This window comes from Antrostomus carolinensis, unplaced genomic scaffold (genome assembly GCF_000700745.2).
Source record: "Antrostomus carolinensis isolate BGI_N321 unplaced genomic scaffold, ASM70074v2 scaffold50178, whole genome shotgun sequence".
Lineage (NCBI taxonomy): Eukaryota > Metazoa > Chordata > Aves > Caprimulgiformes > Caprimulgidae > Antrostomus > Antrostomus carolinensis.
Genome location: NW_010331865.1, coordinates 9,342 through 23,131, shown reverse-complemented (window position 1 = coordinate 23,131; position 13,790 = coordinate 9,342). Strand labels below are relative to the sequence as shown.

General features: G+C 35.2%; 1 protein-coding gene across 1 annotated transcript in view; it reads left to right on the top strand.

The window, feature by feature from the left end:
* The window catches only part of LOC104529113 (neuron navigator 3), a gene marked incomplete at both ends in the record, with an annotated part of 48,360 nt that overhangs the window by 25,931 nt on the left and 8,639 nt on the right, over positions 1 to 13,790 (top strand). Inside the window, 4 exons of the mRNA XM_010173316.1 lie at positions 1,192 to 1,269; positions 10,018 to 10,101; positions 11,522 to 11,633; positions 12,896 to 13,017. Of these exons, the coding sequence (XP_010171618.1) occupies positions 1,192 to 1,269; positions 10,018 to 10,101; positions 11,522 to 11,633; positions 12,896 to 13,017 (396 nt within the window). The remainder of the gene's footprint in view (positions 1 to 1,191; positions 1,270 to 10,017; positions 10,102 to 11,521; positions 11,634 to 12,895; positions 13,018 to 13,790) is intronic.

Here is a 13,790-nt window from a genome sequence, read left to right as displayed (position 1 = left end):
AGGTCAAATAATTGCTATTGAAAACCAAAGAGAAAACTTGGAAAAATAAAAGTGGCAGTCCAGGATGGAGAATAGTTCAATAATCTGTCTCCTTTGCTCTGAGCTACTGTAAATGACCTGGCTATTTTTGTATCATAGATGTACAGGAACATTTTCATTCTTAAAGCTTGTGCAATATTCCCTGCTGGTTTTCATGGGAGTCATAAAATTAAAGTACTGCAATAGTCTTTACTACTGAATGTTATGTGCTCCCTTTCCTAGTCTAGTTTTAAACATTTTACTTCTCTAGTCTGGAATAATGTCTTTTATGTCTGAATATGAAAGTGGCTTCAAAGTGAAACTCCATGCTGTGCTTAAGTTCAGTGCAATGTCTGGAGTGCCTGTAAGATGTCAAATAGAGTTAAATGAGCTTAAAATTGTGCACAAGGTTCACACTAGATACCTACCCTAGCTGAAATGTTAGCAGATATTTTTCTTAAGGATTTTGTCTTCATAAAAGAATGCAAGATCCTTGAATTAAGTTTATGTTCATGTCAACAGGCACATTTAAATTAAAATTTTTAAGTTTGCAAGCAAGTTTTTGAAAGATATGTAAAGTTTAAAGAGGCTGCATGCTTGAAACACAGGGACTGTAGAAAGTACTGTTTAAAAAAAAAAAATAAATTATTACTGTACCTCATCTAACTTAAGACATCCAGTAAGCAAAAATCTGTGTCTGAGTTAGCCACTGAAGCCTTCTTTATGCCAGTCAGTGGGGGAATAATTTTTGGCACTTCATCTGAATCTAATGTAGATGTTTAACATACATAGGTTGCATCACGTCTACAGTCAAGCAAAGTGAACCTCACCCAAATTCTTTCATGTTTCATAACCTCAGCCATCATCCAGGGCTGTTAACATTGATTGCACTAAGGATATGTTTGGAACTCATGGGATTTGATAAAAAACCATGACATTTATATGTGCTGAGGAATGTACATATGAAGTAATTAAGCATTTGCCTGTGTGTGCTCCCCTAACTGGGATCCTAGCTCATATGCTGGTTAAGTGCAGGAAAACAGTTGGAGCAGCACTAAGTGCCAATCTTTAATAATTTGTATTTCTGAATAGTTCTAAGATTACAATGTGAAACTAAGACATTGTAAACCTATTACTGATCCCTTAAGACAGCAAACCATTCTTTTTTTCTAGCAAATTCAGAAACTACGGAGAGAGCTGGTTGCATCACAAGAGAAAGTTGCTACCCTTACATCTCAGCTTTCAGCAAATGTAAGTATTTTTGCTTGTGATCATACACAGTACAGAGAATAGATTATCAGACTGGCTAATAGCTCTTACTCAATTCAAGTACCAATACGTGGTCTGGGAGACTCTTACTATTTATTTATTCTGGTGTTTTTCAAATTAATTATTTCTTTAAGTGTCTGTATTGCCTCAGCTTCAAGCAGAAGAAAACTTGTAATTAAACACAGAGGAAATAGAAATAAGAGTTTCCACACTTTGGATGTGACAATAGTCCTATCCAGTTCAGTTTCACTTTTTCCCCAGAATCAATTTAATGAAACCCAAAAGTAAGGAAGCACAACCAAAGAAAGGGCATGAACTGCAAATTCTGATAGAATTCATTAGAGTTTAATGTCACAAAGATAGGCCCTGCAAAATACAGATAGATGTGGAGGAAAAAACAGTATACAATTATATTCAGAATTCATATGCTGCAATAACTGTGTTGATACCTAACTAATGGAAACTGGGCTATGTCATAGAGAGCTCCCTGATGTTCCTTCCAATTGTTGTACACTGGTAATCTGAGTTATTAAACACATTATCAGAAAATAATGCCAGATAGGGAATGTGAGCTCCAATCCTGTCTGGTTACTATGGTTTCAGATGATGTTACTGGATGGTTACTGAACAGTCTGTTGCGTAGTGATTTTAAATGCAGTTCAGGATATAACTTTAGTTACTATTCCCAAGGAAAACTGAGATGCAGTTGCAAGAGAGTATAATTTTGCATTTCAAGATAGCAGTTTCCTGATATTCTGGGCAATCTAGAGTGTGCCTTTCTTTGAAATGTAGATGTACTGAGTATTTAGAGCTATAAATATGGCCATTACTTTCAAGAAATTATTTCAGTTGGTGAAGTAGTACTGTGTTCATGTTGTGGGAAAATTATCTCTAGCTGTCTGGAAGCTGCTTGTTCTGTTAGGGCTGCCATAAGTGAAATGTGGAAGAGCTACTCTTAGCACTTCCTGCTCTGTTTGGGTGTCTGCAGAACACCTGTGATTATTTGTACTTCTGTAGCAGTGTGGGTTGCCAGTCTGTCCTGAGTTCTGAGAAAGAACTAGTGAAGCAGACAATATTGGAGTCCTGCAATGTTCATAATTTCAAAAGCTAGATTCTGAGTTGGGTTATTCATTCAGGAATTTATAGCCAGCATGCCTATCCCCAGTATGGGGTTCCATTTCTCATATGTTTTAGACACTGATCTTCATCTTTGCTAGTTGGGGCAATTCTTCACTCAGCTCTCCTGAGAACAATAAACTAAAACCAACACCAAGAGGTTCAGAAGAGCTAAGCCAGCATGCCTCGAGTAGTTGTGTTTGCTAACAAGTCCGTTGTTCTCTTCAGGGCTTTTCTTTCCACCAAGAACACAAGGCTGCAGCAGCTCTGCCTTGTGGTGAGGAGCACAGGTAGGCAAGCTGTGGCTGAGCTTGTGACACAGCACAAATGCAGACATCCCTACTTCCACTCTGAGTGCCCTGTTAATGCCAATGCAACAGGAGCTGCTGTCATCCAGAGGACCTAGCTTGCTTCCTGCAAGCCCCTGATCTAGTGAAAGATGTCCCTGCCCACAGCTGGGGCATTGGACTATATGATCTTTAAAGGTCCCTCCCAACCCAAAGCATTCTCTGATTCTGAGCAGTGGTGCCACATCAGTAGGACTAAATTGTTTGCCTGTGGTGGGTTTGTGCTTAGATGCCTGTACTACAACTGTTGTGGGAGCCCCTCTGATGGGGATAACTTGGACTCTTGGTACCATTCCTCACTTTATTCTGGGGGTAGAAAAGCAGTTTGTCCTTCTTCCTTCCAGTAGTTCTGAACAGAAAGCACCGGTGTATTCCTTCTTGCTGATGTGTTGAAAAAGAGAGTTGCAAGATGACTGTGTTTAGTCACCCCAGTGACTTTTTCAGTAACCCCAGCAATGCTATAGCCTATAGTATAGTAAAAAGTGCAATAGAGTGAGGACAACAGGGTATTCTCCTCTGCAGCTGAGGCAATGAGGCCATTGTTTGGTTCATTTGGGCAAACTGTCCAAATTATCCCCAGTGTTATTTAGAAGTCATTGATTATATCTCTGGCCAGTATTCCTTTGTGTAGTCAAGACTGTACAGACTAGTTTCTAATACTATTAGAATAATATTACCTATTCCAGGCAAATTTTCAAAGTCAGCTCCAACTTACAATTAGATTTGGTCTGTATTTCAAAGATACTTATTCAATTTAAAAACAGAGAGTTACACTTTGGTTTTCACTCAAACTGTTTTTGCTACATGGTTGAGAAATAAGTTGGGTTTGATCTGTATAACTCACGTTGTATTGGTTGGGGATCTGGTCCCATGTTCTGCCTCTGGATGTCTGAACACCTAGTAAAAATGCTCACAGGTTTTCTACTGATCTAATTTGAGAGGTAATATTTTCAACAGGACAGCTGAAAAATATATACATGTGCATCTGGTTTTGTCTATCCAGAAGGTACCACATTTGTAAACCTGTATGTGCTTTTATGCATACATACATATATATATATATATATATGTGCACGCGTGCCGTATGTTGTATAAAGGTTAATTTAATCAAGTTCTTTTGACTCTGTCACCCACCTTCTAATCCATCTCCGTGGAGACAGCCCTTAAACTCTAAACCTATAAGCCACCCTAAAGCTGATCCTTTTAGCACATGGGGTTTTTAATTGGTACCAGAGAAATCTTTCCTTTTCCCAAATCCCCAACATGTGGAAATTCCCTCAAAACTAAACTTGTCAGGAGCATGAAACTTAGAGGCTTCAAATTCTCCAGGCATGAACAAGGGATTTAGATGCCTTCACAATGAATACAATCTTAAAAGAAAAGCAGATATTACTAGATACTATAAGTAAATAATATTTTTGAATGTTGTCTTGAGAGATATACTTTACAAAACCAAAAATTGAAAAGTATTTCACAATAAGCCTGGTTCTGAGTTCATTCTCTGCTATTTCTGGTACAGAAGATGTAAAGCATTAAAAAAAAAATTTCCACATAAGTCCAAAGGATCAAAAGAGACCCTTTAAAGATGTGTTAGTACTAATTCTATCAATCATTTGAGTACTTTATGTAAATAAATTCTAGAAATTATCACTTAAACATCAGGAACAAAATGCAGCTTGAAAACAGGTGTATATTTAATGTTTTAATTGTGATATGGCCTCTGAAATTTAGTCTAATTACAGAATCGATATTTAAATGCCAGTGATTATATGCTTTTCAGAAAAATGATGAGAGTAACTGACAAATATTTAATTTAATTTGACAAATTTATGAAAAACCCAGATGAGCTAATTTTCATGAACTTGTACTGTCTTAGCAATGCTTTACTTGCATATGTTCTTTTATCATTTATCTCCTAATCTGAGACACATTTCACCAGTATTTAAAGAAGAAATAGTCCCAATCACAAAAACTGGGATTTACCCTTAGAGAAGAAATCAAAACCATGTTTTACTCTCTAAATGGATAATACCACTGTGACCTTCATTTTGAGTCACAGTTGCATGCAAGTAGGGTAAAACCTGAACAAACAATAAGTCTAATGCATAAAAGAAGTTTAATCACTGACTATCTTTTCTGTGGATCCATTCATCTCTGGCAGGCAGAGAACTGCATGAACAGAGTATCTTCTGCAGTGCCTTTGCTGACCAGAAAATTACTCAGTCCTTTATAATACCTTTACCATAAATGCAATCATCTTAGCCTCAGTCATAAGGTCTTCCAAATTTCCATACTTTCAATGTCTGAAAATAGGCAGCACTTTTTTCCTCCCTGTGGTCTGGAGAAGGAAACTATTAATAGCCAGAAATCTTGTTCCCTCACAGTTCATCTTGGGTTTGAATTTGTTGTTACCTTTGTAGAACTGAGCAAAAGTATCTTACGCGATTGAAAAAAGAGCATATTACTCATCTCATTTAAATACTATCATGTCTGTCTTCGCTTCACCACAAAAGCCTGTTGGTGACAGTAGTACACGTGTCATTAAAAGACTGTCAGACTGAAATTTGACCTATTTTATCAAGCCTTTGCTTGGTATATTATTTTATTTCAAAATCTGTCAATTGGAAGTTATAGCATTTCTCAGGCATTTTGGAAAGCTCTCCTAAGGATTTTCTTATTTGGTTTCATGTATTATTCAGGTTTTGTTGGCTGGACTCAAGTACTATGTTTGATTTCAGCAGTTTATTTCATTTGATTAACCCCCAAAGTGTTTTGCCTGCATATGATTGAATTCAAGCAGGGCCCAGCTGTTGTTTGGATGCTTAATTTACAGTTTTTTTCTGAGATTCTGGCTTTTCCCCTGATGCCTGTTTTGATGTTGCTGAAGGGCAAATCTCAATACTAATTAAGAAAGGGCCTGATTTCAGTGCAGAAAGTGTCCAACCAGCAGACTTCGTACATGACTGACAAGGGCTCAAATTCCAGCGAGCAGCCTGAATCCAGCCTGTTCAGAGGGACTTTGATCAGTGCTTTGTACTGTACAAAGCTGAAGGGTGCATGCTTGCAAACTGAGGTAGACCCAGGATGCCAGTAGAAAGTGGAGGGGGTTCGCTGGCTAAAACTCTTGTTTGGCCAGCTCTGAACCACTATCCTACAGCCAAAAAACAAGATAATAGCAGGCGGCGAACAGAAAAAGTCACCAGATGTACAATTGCTTCTTGCAATCAGCCCGATCCCTTCTGGCCTCTCACACCTCCTGTCATTCAGCCGTGTCAGGTGGGAGGAAATTTATTTATTTACCTTTTTTTTTATCAACCTGAGCACCACAGGTCAAATCGCAAAGTGTGTCAGCAGATAGTCTTTGAATATGGCAGTGTCACATTCAAGATGGGCTGTACACCTAAATGCTGAGTTATTCAGGGTTTGGCTGATTGGGATCGTTTACTAAGAAGGAAATGTTTAAAATCAAATCTGTCATCCTAGTAATTCCCTGACCATATATCTATTTGACTATTTTGAATGGGAATTTCACATGTTAATAGAAGTCAAGATTAATCCATAGGTGATGGATCTACAGCTTAAGACCTATATATCAACTGTGTATCTAATATGTATGTCATATTAAAGATGGATATATTTTGCTGTAGGAATACTTCCAGTAATGCCCAGTTTCTTAACTCTAGTTCCAGTATATCTATTTCCAATTACAAATGTGCATTCAATTGTGAAGATATATTTTGCATTTAGAATAAGTGTTATTTAAAGCACATGCAGTATTCAGGATATTTTGTATGGTATTCAAATTACGTATGCCATGAATGAATTACTGAATCTAACACAGAGATTTCTAATGTGTAAGGAATTGGCTTTAACTTTAAAAAAAATTTTCGCATCCTAAATATTTTTACGAGAATGAAAGAATGTATCCTTTTGGGTAAAGTAAATAATACTTAGAAACTGAGGATTACCCATCCAATCAAAATCAATTACCAAATTTATAAGTGTAAAATAATTTTCTAACTAGAATTTTTAATTTCTAATGAACATTTTTAAAGTCACAGTTACTTCTTTCTATTTGTTTCAATTCTTTTATTTTCTGAATTATTTTGCGTTTAACAATTTAAATGCAAAGACTGATATTAAATGGGGATATATGCATACATAATTTTTATGAATACTTCCACACACATATAAATATACTGATAGTATAGTCTTTTTCAAAGTAACTTATCTTATTTTATTACATTGTATGTGTTTTGGGATAAAACTGCATAAGATTTCAACAAGCAGGAATTCCCTAGACTGCTGAATAAAAAAACAGTTGCTACCATGGGGAAAGGCAGCACAATTTATTACTCTGAATGTGAAAGTAATATTTTGTATTTCATAGAAGAGTATTCTGTTGTAATAAACATTAGAAGTAATGTTTATTACATTATTAAAATGTTTATTACATATTAAAAATGTTTATTACATTTATTTAAAGTAAATTCAATTGCATTGTGAAGATTTTTGTGATTGAAGTGATTGAATGTGATTGAAGATTTTTTCTTGAATAGTTTTCAGTTGATCAGCCTTTGAATTATGCTTCTTTATTATTATCAAATCAAGACCTCATAGTCTTTATCTCAAATGAGTTAGGAAGGATCCATCATTTTGATCCAATTACATTTTTAATGCAAAAATTGTAATTCACAGGCTGAATTTTAGTAAGAATCCATAGTTGTGACATGGCTGTCTTTCTCTAGAGAATATCAGACAATAACTTAATAGCTTCAGTGACCATTGATGACATTTTTAATGATGCTTTTTAGTTCTTAATTTTTCCTATGGGTTCCTTAATTTTTCCTGTAAGTTCCTTGTGGTTTATCAATGTACAATATAAGCTTATAAACTGAAGTTGTAGCTATGGGATAGGAGAATACTTTGCATAAATATGCATAGTTAGGTACCAAAGAAATGTGGTTATCACAGTCTAATTGTGAGAAATGGACAAAAGCAATGCATAATTAAGCAAATCATTCATCTTTTCAAGCCTTCAGTCCCCATTGTTATTCTCATGGTAAAGCAGAACCATGGGCCATCAGCCAAGTCATAGATTTTTTTATGAGGCAGGGAACAGTGAGCTCCATTAGTTTCCTGTTAAACACATGTAATCAAGAGACATTTGGCTATAATTCTGTGGTAGTGCATCTACTTTGTCTCTGATTGTGTTCTGGCTCAGTGGTTATCATCTTTGGAATTAAAACACCATAAATTTGTATGGATATTTTTAATATATAGCTAATTATTAAAATGAAAAGTAAGTTTAAAAAATAGTTAATTTTGTCTTTTCAGAGGATTAGAGTAGTGAAAACAACCAAAGACTGCAGTTTCCAAACTAGACAGAATATCTTTCCATCAATTGACAGTTTTCAGAGGTGTATTTGACATATATTCCAGGTTCACTTTATTTAAAGTTATAACTTCAAGGATATAACCCAAGTTATAAATGTTAAAACATAACTATGCACAATTATGAATTAATACTTAAGAAATTGCATATGTATCTAGTTTCACGTTTATCAAAAGTTATTCCCTGGTGTATGTATCCTTTACCAAAAGAATTATCCCTAAGGGATTCCTGCAGATGGAGGAAGCAGATGGATTGACCACTATACTCATGAGTAATTAAATAAATTATTTACTAATAATATAATTTACAGGGAATAAACTTGTAATAAGTTTTATAAATATAAAATAAGAAGTTTACAAGATACTGAAATGTTTATAGCAGTCCAAAAATATTCACAAAACACAAAAACCACTTATTAGTATAACATCTCCGAAACACAGGAGTGGGCCACTATTACATGTATGATAATCTTTTTTTGTTTGAGGAATAGCATACAGAGCAAGGTGACAAGAAGCTCTTTTTCTTCTAAAGTGTATAACAGAATCCTTTTTGGACTATGTCTTTTTCTGCTTATACCTCAGATTCAGTACAACCACATACGTTTGAACATTTTCAGCTATGCTTGTACAAGCATGCAAATCTGTAACTGAAAAATTTGCCAGGCACTGTGTGTGCCTGTACTGTTATAATAAAAAATAAATTTTCTTGGTGAGGAAGCTTAGTTAATCCATTTGTACATATAAATATCTTGTTTGTGATTTATATTTCCAAGTGTATTGTAGTGCCTATGTTTGAAAACTTTGCCTATTACCTCTTTTGAGATGGTAAAGAGAAAATAAGTATTTCCTTCTGCATTTACTATTTGGTGTTGTAAGAGGAGTGGATGGAATTTTATGTAATTTCATAAAAAATAAATTCTTACTTTCCTTTGGCTGTACAAGTTGCCTTAGCTTGTTGGTTTCTTTATGACCACTTCCTTTTCTTTGCCTACAAAGCTCAATGTCAGTTAGAACTAATGAAGACTTGATGTATTGTTTATAAAAATTTTGCTTGCATAAAGGGTGAATGTTGTTAGAAAATAAAATAAAACTTTATTTTTTAAAAGCTTTTAATAAATTTTAACTTTATTGCTTTTCTTACTGAGAGGCAGAGCTTACAGTTTTCAAGATTGTATTTTGTGAATACATTTGCACATTTATATATTACATTTATTTTTTATATAAGTTTTTATTATTTTATGCACACAGAACACATATATTTATAATCAATATAAGATGAATAGACTAAGTAATGACCTTTTATAAAACTAACTGTGATATTTTTTGTTTAAGTCTCAGGATGCCTCTGAAGTGTTTTATTTAAGAGGTTAAAACTTACCTTTTCAGATAAAGTATTTGAATTCCCATGTTGAAATGTTCAATAATTGAAAACAATTGTTCCTGAACTTCTATTTGGGAGCAGACTTCTTTTGGACAATATATCAATAAACTCAAAGCAGGGCATTAAATCCATAATTCATTTCCAGGCAGAGATACCTAAGGTAATATTCTTGGGGACTAAGGAAGCCTGAGGAACACTGGGCTCACTTGGCTGCTTCACTTGTCCAAGTGAACTCAGTCTGAGCTTAAAACTAATAGAAAAGAACTGCAGAAGATGGGCTTGGAGGAAAAAAAAAAAAAACAAACAAACAAACAAACAAAAAAACATAGATAGATCTGTGACAAAACCCAAAGTGGGAGTGCTGAATTTCACAGAGTCTGGATATTGTTTGTCCAGACAAAATGTATAAAAAATTCTATATATTCTTGGAAGTTGTAAAGTGCTTTTAAGCCCCCTTGTCAAGACATATTTTCTCTTCTGTTTTTTTTACAGGCTCATCTAGTAGCAGCTTTCGAAAAAAGCTTGGGAAATATGACTGGCCGATTGCAAAGTCTAACAATGACAGCTGAACAAAAGGTATGTTTACTAAAGCAGTCAGCAGATTATATTAGAGTTTTGTTTAAAAAACACTGAAAGGAAACAAGGACAGCTGTGACAATAAGACAGACAGATCCTTCTTTAATGGTCATCGCAATCAAATCTTCATAAAGCACCAAGAGAATTAAACTGTGCAGCATCAGGTTTACACAGACAATATCATAGAATAGTTTGAAGATAAAATCTTTCGTTTCCAGGTTTTAATTAAAACATATGCGACTCTAGGTTTAATCAGTACTGAAAGATCCTGTAACAAAGACTGGTCATAACCTGCTGGAGTGCTTCTTTCCAGTTTGCCAGTGTTGTCAGAGTAATAACAGTATCAGAAGAGAAGAACTTTAAGTAAGGAAAAATAACTCCATTCAGAGTGTTAATGCAAGTTGGGTATTCTGTTCATAAAGAAACAGTCTTGATTTTCACTGTGCTGTTTTGACTGTTGGGGAAAAAATTTAAACCTGATAGGTAGTAAATGTGATGTGAGCCTTTGTACCAAGCTCAGGATTAAGAGGCTGCTTAGCACCTTCCAGGATTGAATTTCTGCAGCTTTCTGTTCTTATTCCTTTTGAACAATATCCTATAAACAGAAAGGCCTCATTGAGCCAAACTATGAAAGAAGCTGTATATCAGTGAGCTACCACTGGAGTCAGTGTAGCTATCTACAAAAATAACTTTTCACAGTCTGGTTAAGTGCCAACAGATGAAATATGGTGACACTCATGGTGAAATGGATAGAAAATATTTGTATCACTTTTTTTTTGTTTGTTTTAAGCAATCAAACACAATGGAATTTTCTTTGAACCAAAACTTTTGACTATTTTACGAAGTGAAACTTCCCTCAGATTTTCTTTCCAGAAGAGGTTAAGCAGTGACATTGAAACAGATCATCTCCAAGCTTCTTTTCTAAAAGATTTGTAATATGTTCTTTTCACTCTCTTCTCTGTTACTGACATTAGATTCCTTTAATCCTTATTATATAAATACAGGCTGGAAGGACAAGTTTAATGCAGCAGTAATAAAAGCTATTTCTTAGTTAAAATTGGCTGTACATTCAAATACAGAGCTTCCTTCACTCAAGTGGAGTAATTTTACCCAATTTGCCAGACATTTGCCATTAAACAGGGGGGGTTAATTTGAATTATTATTTATCAAGTTAAATTGTTTGAAAAATGCACAATTCAGGTTCACATTAATCCAATAAACTGTAGCTTCACTTTATATAGAATAATGCAAAAGAATGTTAGCTGAGTGAGAAAACATGCATTTTACTTAGTTGTTGCCCTTATGTTCACTCAAGTAGTCCCATGAGCTTCAGTTTGACCACCCTTCTCTTGTCACTATTTCAACTTAGACAAAGAGTTATTGTGCCATATATTTTGAGCTCTCTTTGCTCTTCCCACAGGAATCTGAGCTTATAGAGCTAAGGGAGACCATTGAAATGCTGAAAGCCCAAAATTCTGCTGCACAAGCTGCTATTCAAGGAGCCCTGAATGGTCCAAATCATACCCACAAAGGTATGTTTTTGTCACTATCAAAATAAATGCAGAGTTTCTCCCCATAAAAAAAAAGCTAAGTCACTACTATTCCGTTGTTTTGGGGACTCTGTTGCAATGACAGGCACATTCTGTAGTGCATGGTAGACATACTTGTGGTATGAGGTTCCTATTTCCCACAGAGTTAGTTCCTGGAGCCTTGTCTTCTCAGAACTGGGTGGCCAGGAACTGATAGCTGGGTGTCAAGAGTTAACCCTGATGCTGCAGTTGTGTACTGAAGTAAACCCAAGACAATAGCAAAGTCTTACGGCAAGACAGGGTTATACCTTGGAAATGCAGTGTAAGTTGTAGCTCAGAAAATTGCAGTCCGCATTGTGAAGAGATAGACTGACAGCAGCTCAGCTCCTTCACTAAGTGCTAAATCAGTGCAGGAAAGCAGGCATTTTAAATTCTGAATTAATTTTTCATTGCAGTTAGGCAGCCATCTCATGATAAATATACACTTCAGAAGTGCCTGTTGATAAGCAACAGCAAAGGAATTACTCGAAAAAAAAAAAAATAGCAGCATTCATTTTTGAGAGTGTCATTGATCTTTCTTTGAAGAGGTCATTATTTAGATATTTGCCCTAAGGTCATTTCATTGCACGGCTTGGGTATAGCAAAGCTAACTTCTAGGAAGTAAAAAATAATCTAAAAAGTAATTTCCCTTGGTATTAGTGGATATGTTCTGCAAGAATATTTTCCAGTGGTTAAGATACAGTTATCAAAGGCTTTTAAGAAATTGAAACTACAAAAGCCTCACTAGTCATTTTTAACATTCTCCACTTCTCAGTTATTTTGTTTCATTCACGTTTAATGAACACCTGCCTGCTTATTGCCATCATGGTATAATAGAAGGTAGCGTCTAAATAAGTCAAGTAGTCCCTATGCTCCTCAGAACTGTAGTACACATGACAGTAATAAGTCAAGTAGCCCATCTGTAGCAGAAACTGCTCAGATATGAGCTTATGCCTGCATAGATTGCTGTGTGGGGTCAACACCTTCGTACCAATAAGACCCTAGATTGGAGAAGCTCCTAAGTGTTAGCCTAATTGTATGCATCACATTGACTCCCGTGTGGTTTCTCGCAGACTACAATAGCTTGAATCCAAGCCACTGCAAGAATCAATGCCATTTATGTTCCTTTAGGTTCCCTTTCAGGAGGAAGATGCTACATAGATACAAGAATGATTGCTATATTGAAACAGAGACAGATGGATTTCACAGTATTTTATTTTCTTTAGATTTACGTATAAGGCGGCAACATTCTTCAGAAAGTGTTTCCAGTATCAACAGTGCTGCAAGCCACTCAAGCATTGGCAGTGGTAATGATGCTGACTCTAAGAAAAAGAAAAAGAAAAACTGGGTAAGTACTCAGCAGGTTTAAACCTGTCTTTTAGCTATTACATTGTTTCCTAGTGCCTGAATAGCATAATGGCCCATTTCATCTACAGAACTCTTGTGGAGCCAGACAGATACGAAGCAATTCATGTGTATCCACACTGTGACACTACCAGCAAACTAAAAATTGTTGAATATCAGTGGGGAACTATTTGCATGTCAGAATAATTAAAAAAAAACAAAAACAAACAAACAAAAAAAAATCGCACCCACAAAGACCCCTTAAAATAGCTTGTTATGACCAAAACCATCTCTGGGCCACATTGAGACCCTATTTGATTTTCTTCAGTTAGAGTCTGATTCAAAGGCTTGACTTAAATATGTTACCCAGCTATGAACGGAGTTCAAATCTGTTAAGAATTCTCATGTAAAAGTAGTGTGACGTTTAAAGAAATTAAGATGCTTCTCAACTGGAATACACAAATACAATGCTAAAGGTTTAATCAAATACTTTCAGTAAATAACTGGAAAATATGTTTTTGTTGTTTTAAAAATATTACCTGCATAAACATTTGTTTTAAAATACTGCTCATATGAACGGAGTTCAAATCTGTTAAGAATTCTCATGTAAAAGTAGTGTGACGTTTAAAGAAATTAAGATGCTTCTCAACTGGAATACACAAATACAATGCTAAAGGTTTAATCAAATACTTTCAGTAAATAACTGGAAAATATGTTTTTGTTGTTTTAAAAATATTACCTGCATAAACATTTGTTTTAAAATACTGCTCAGCCTTC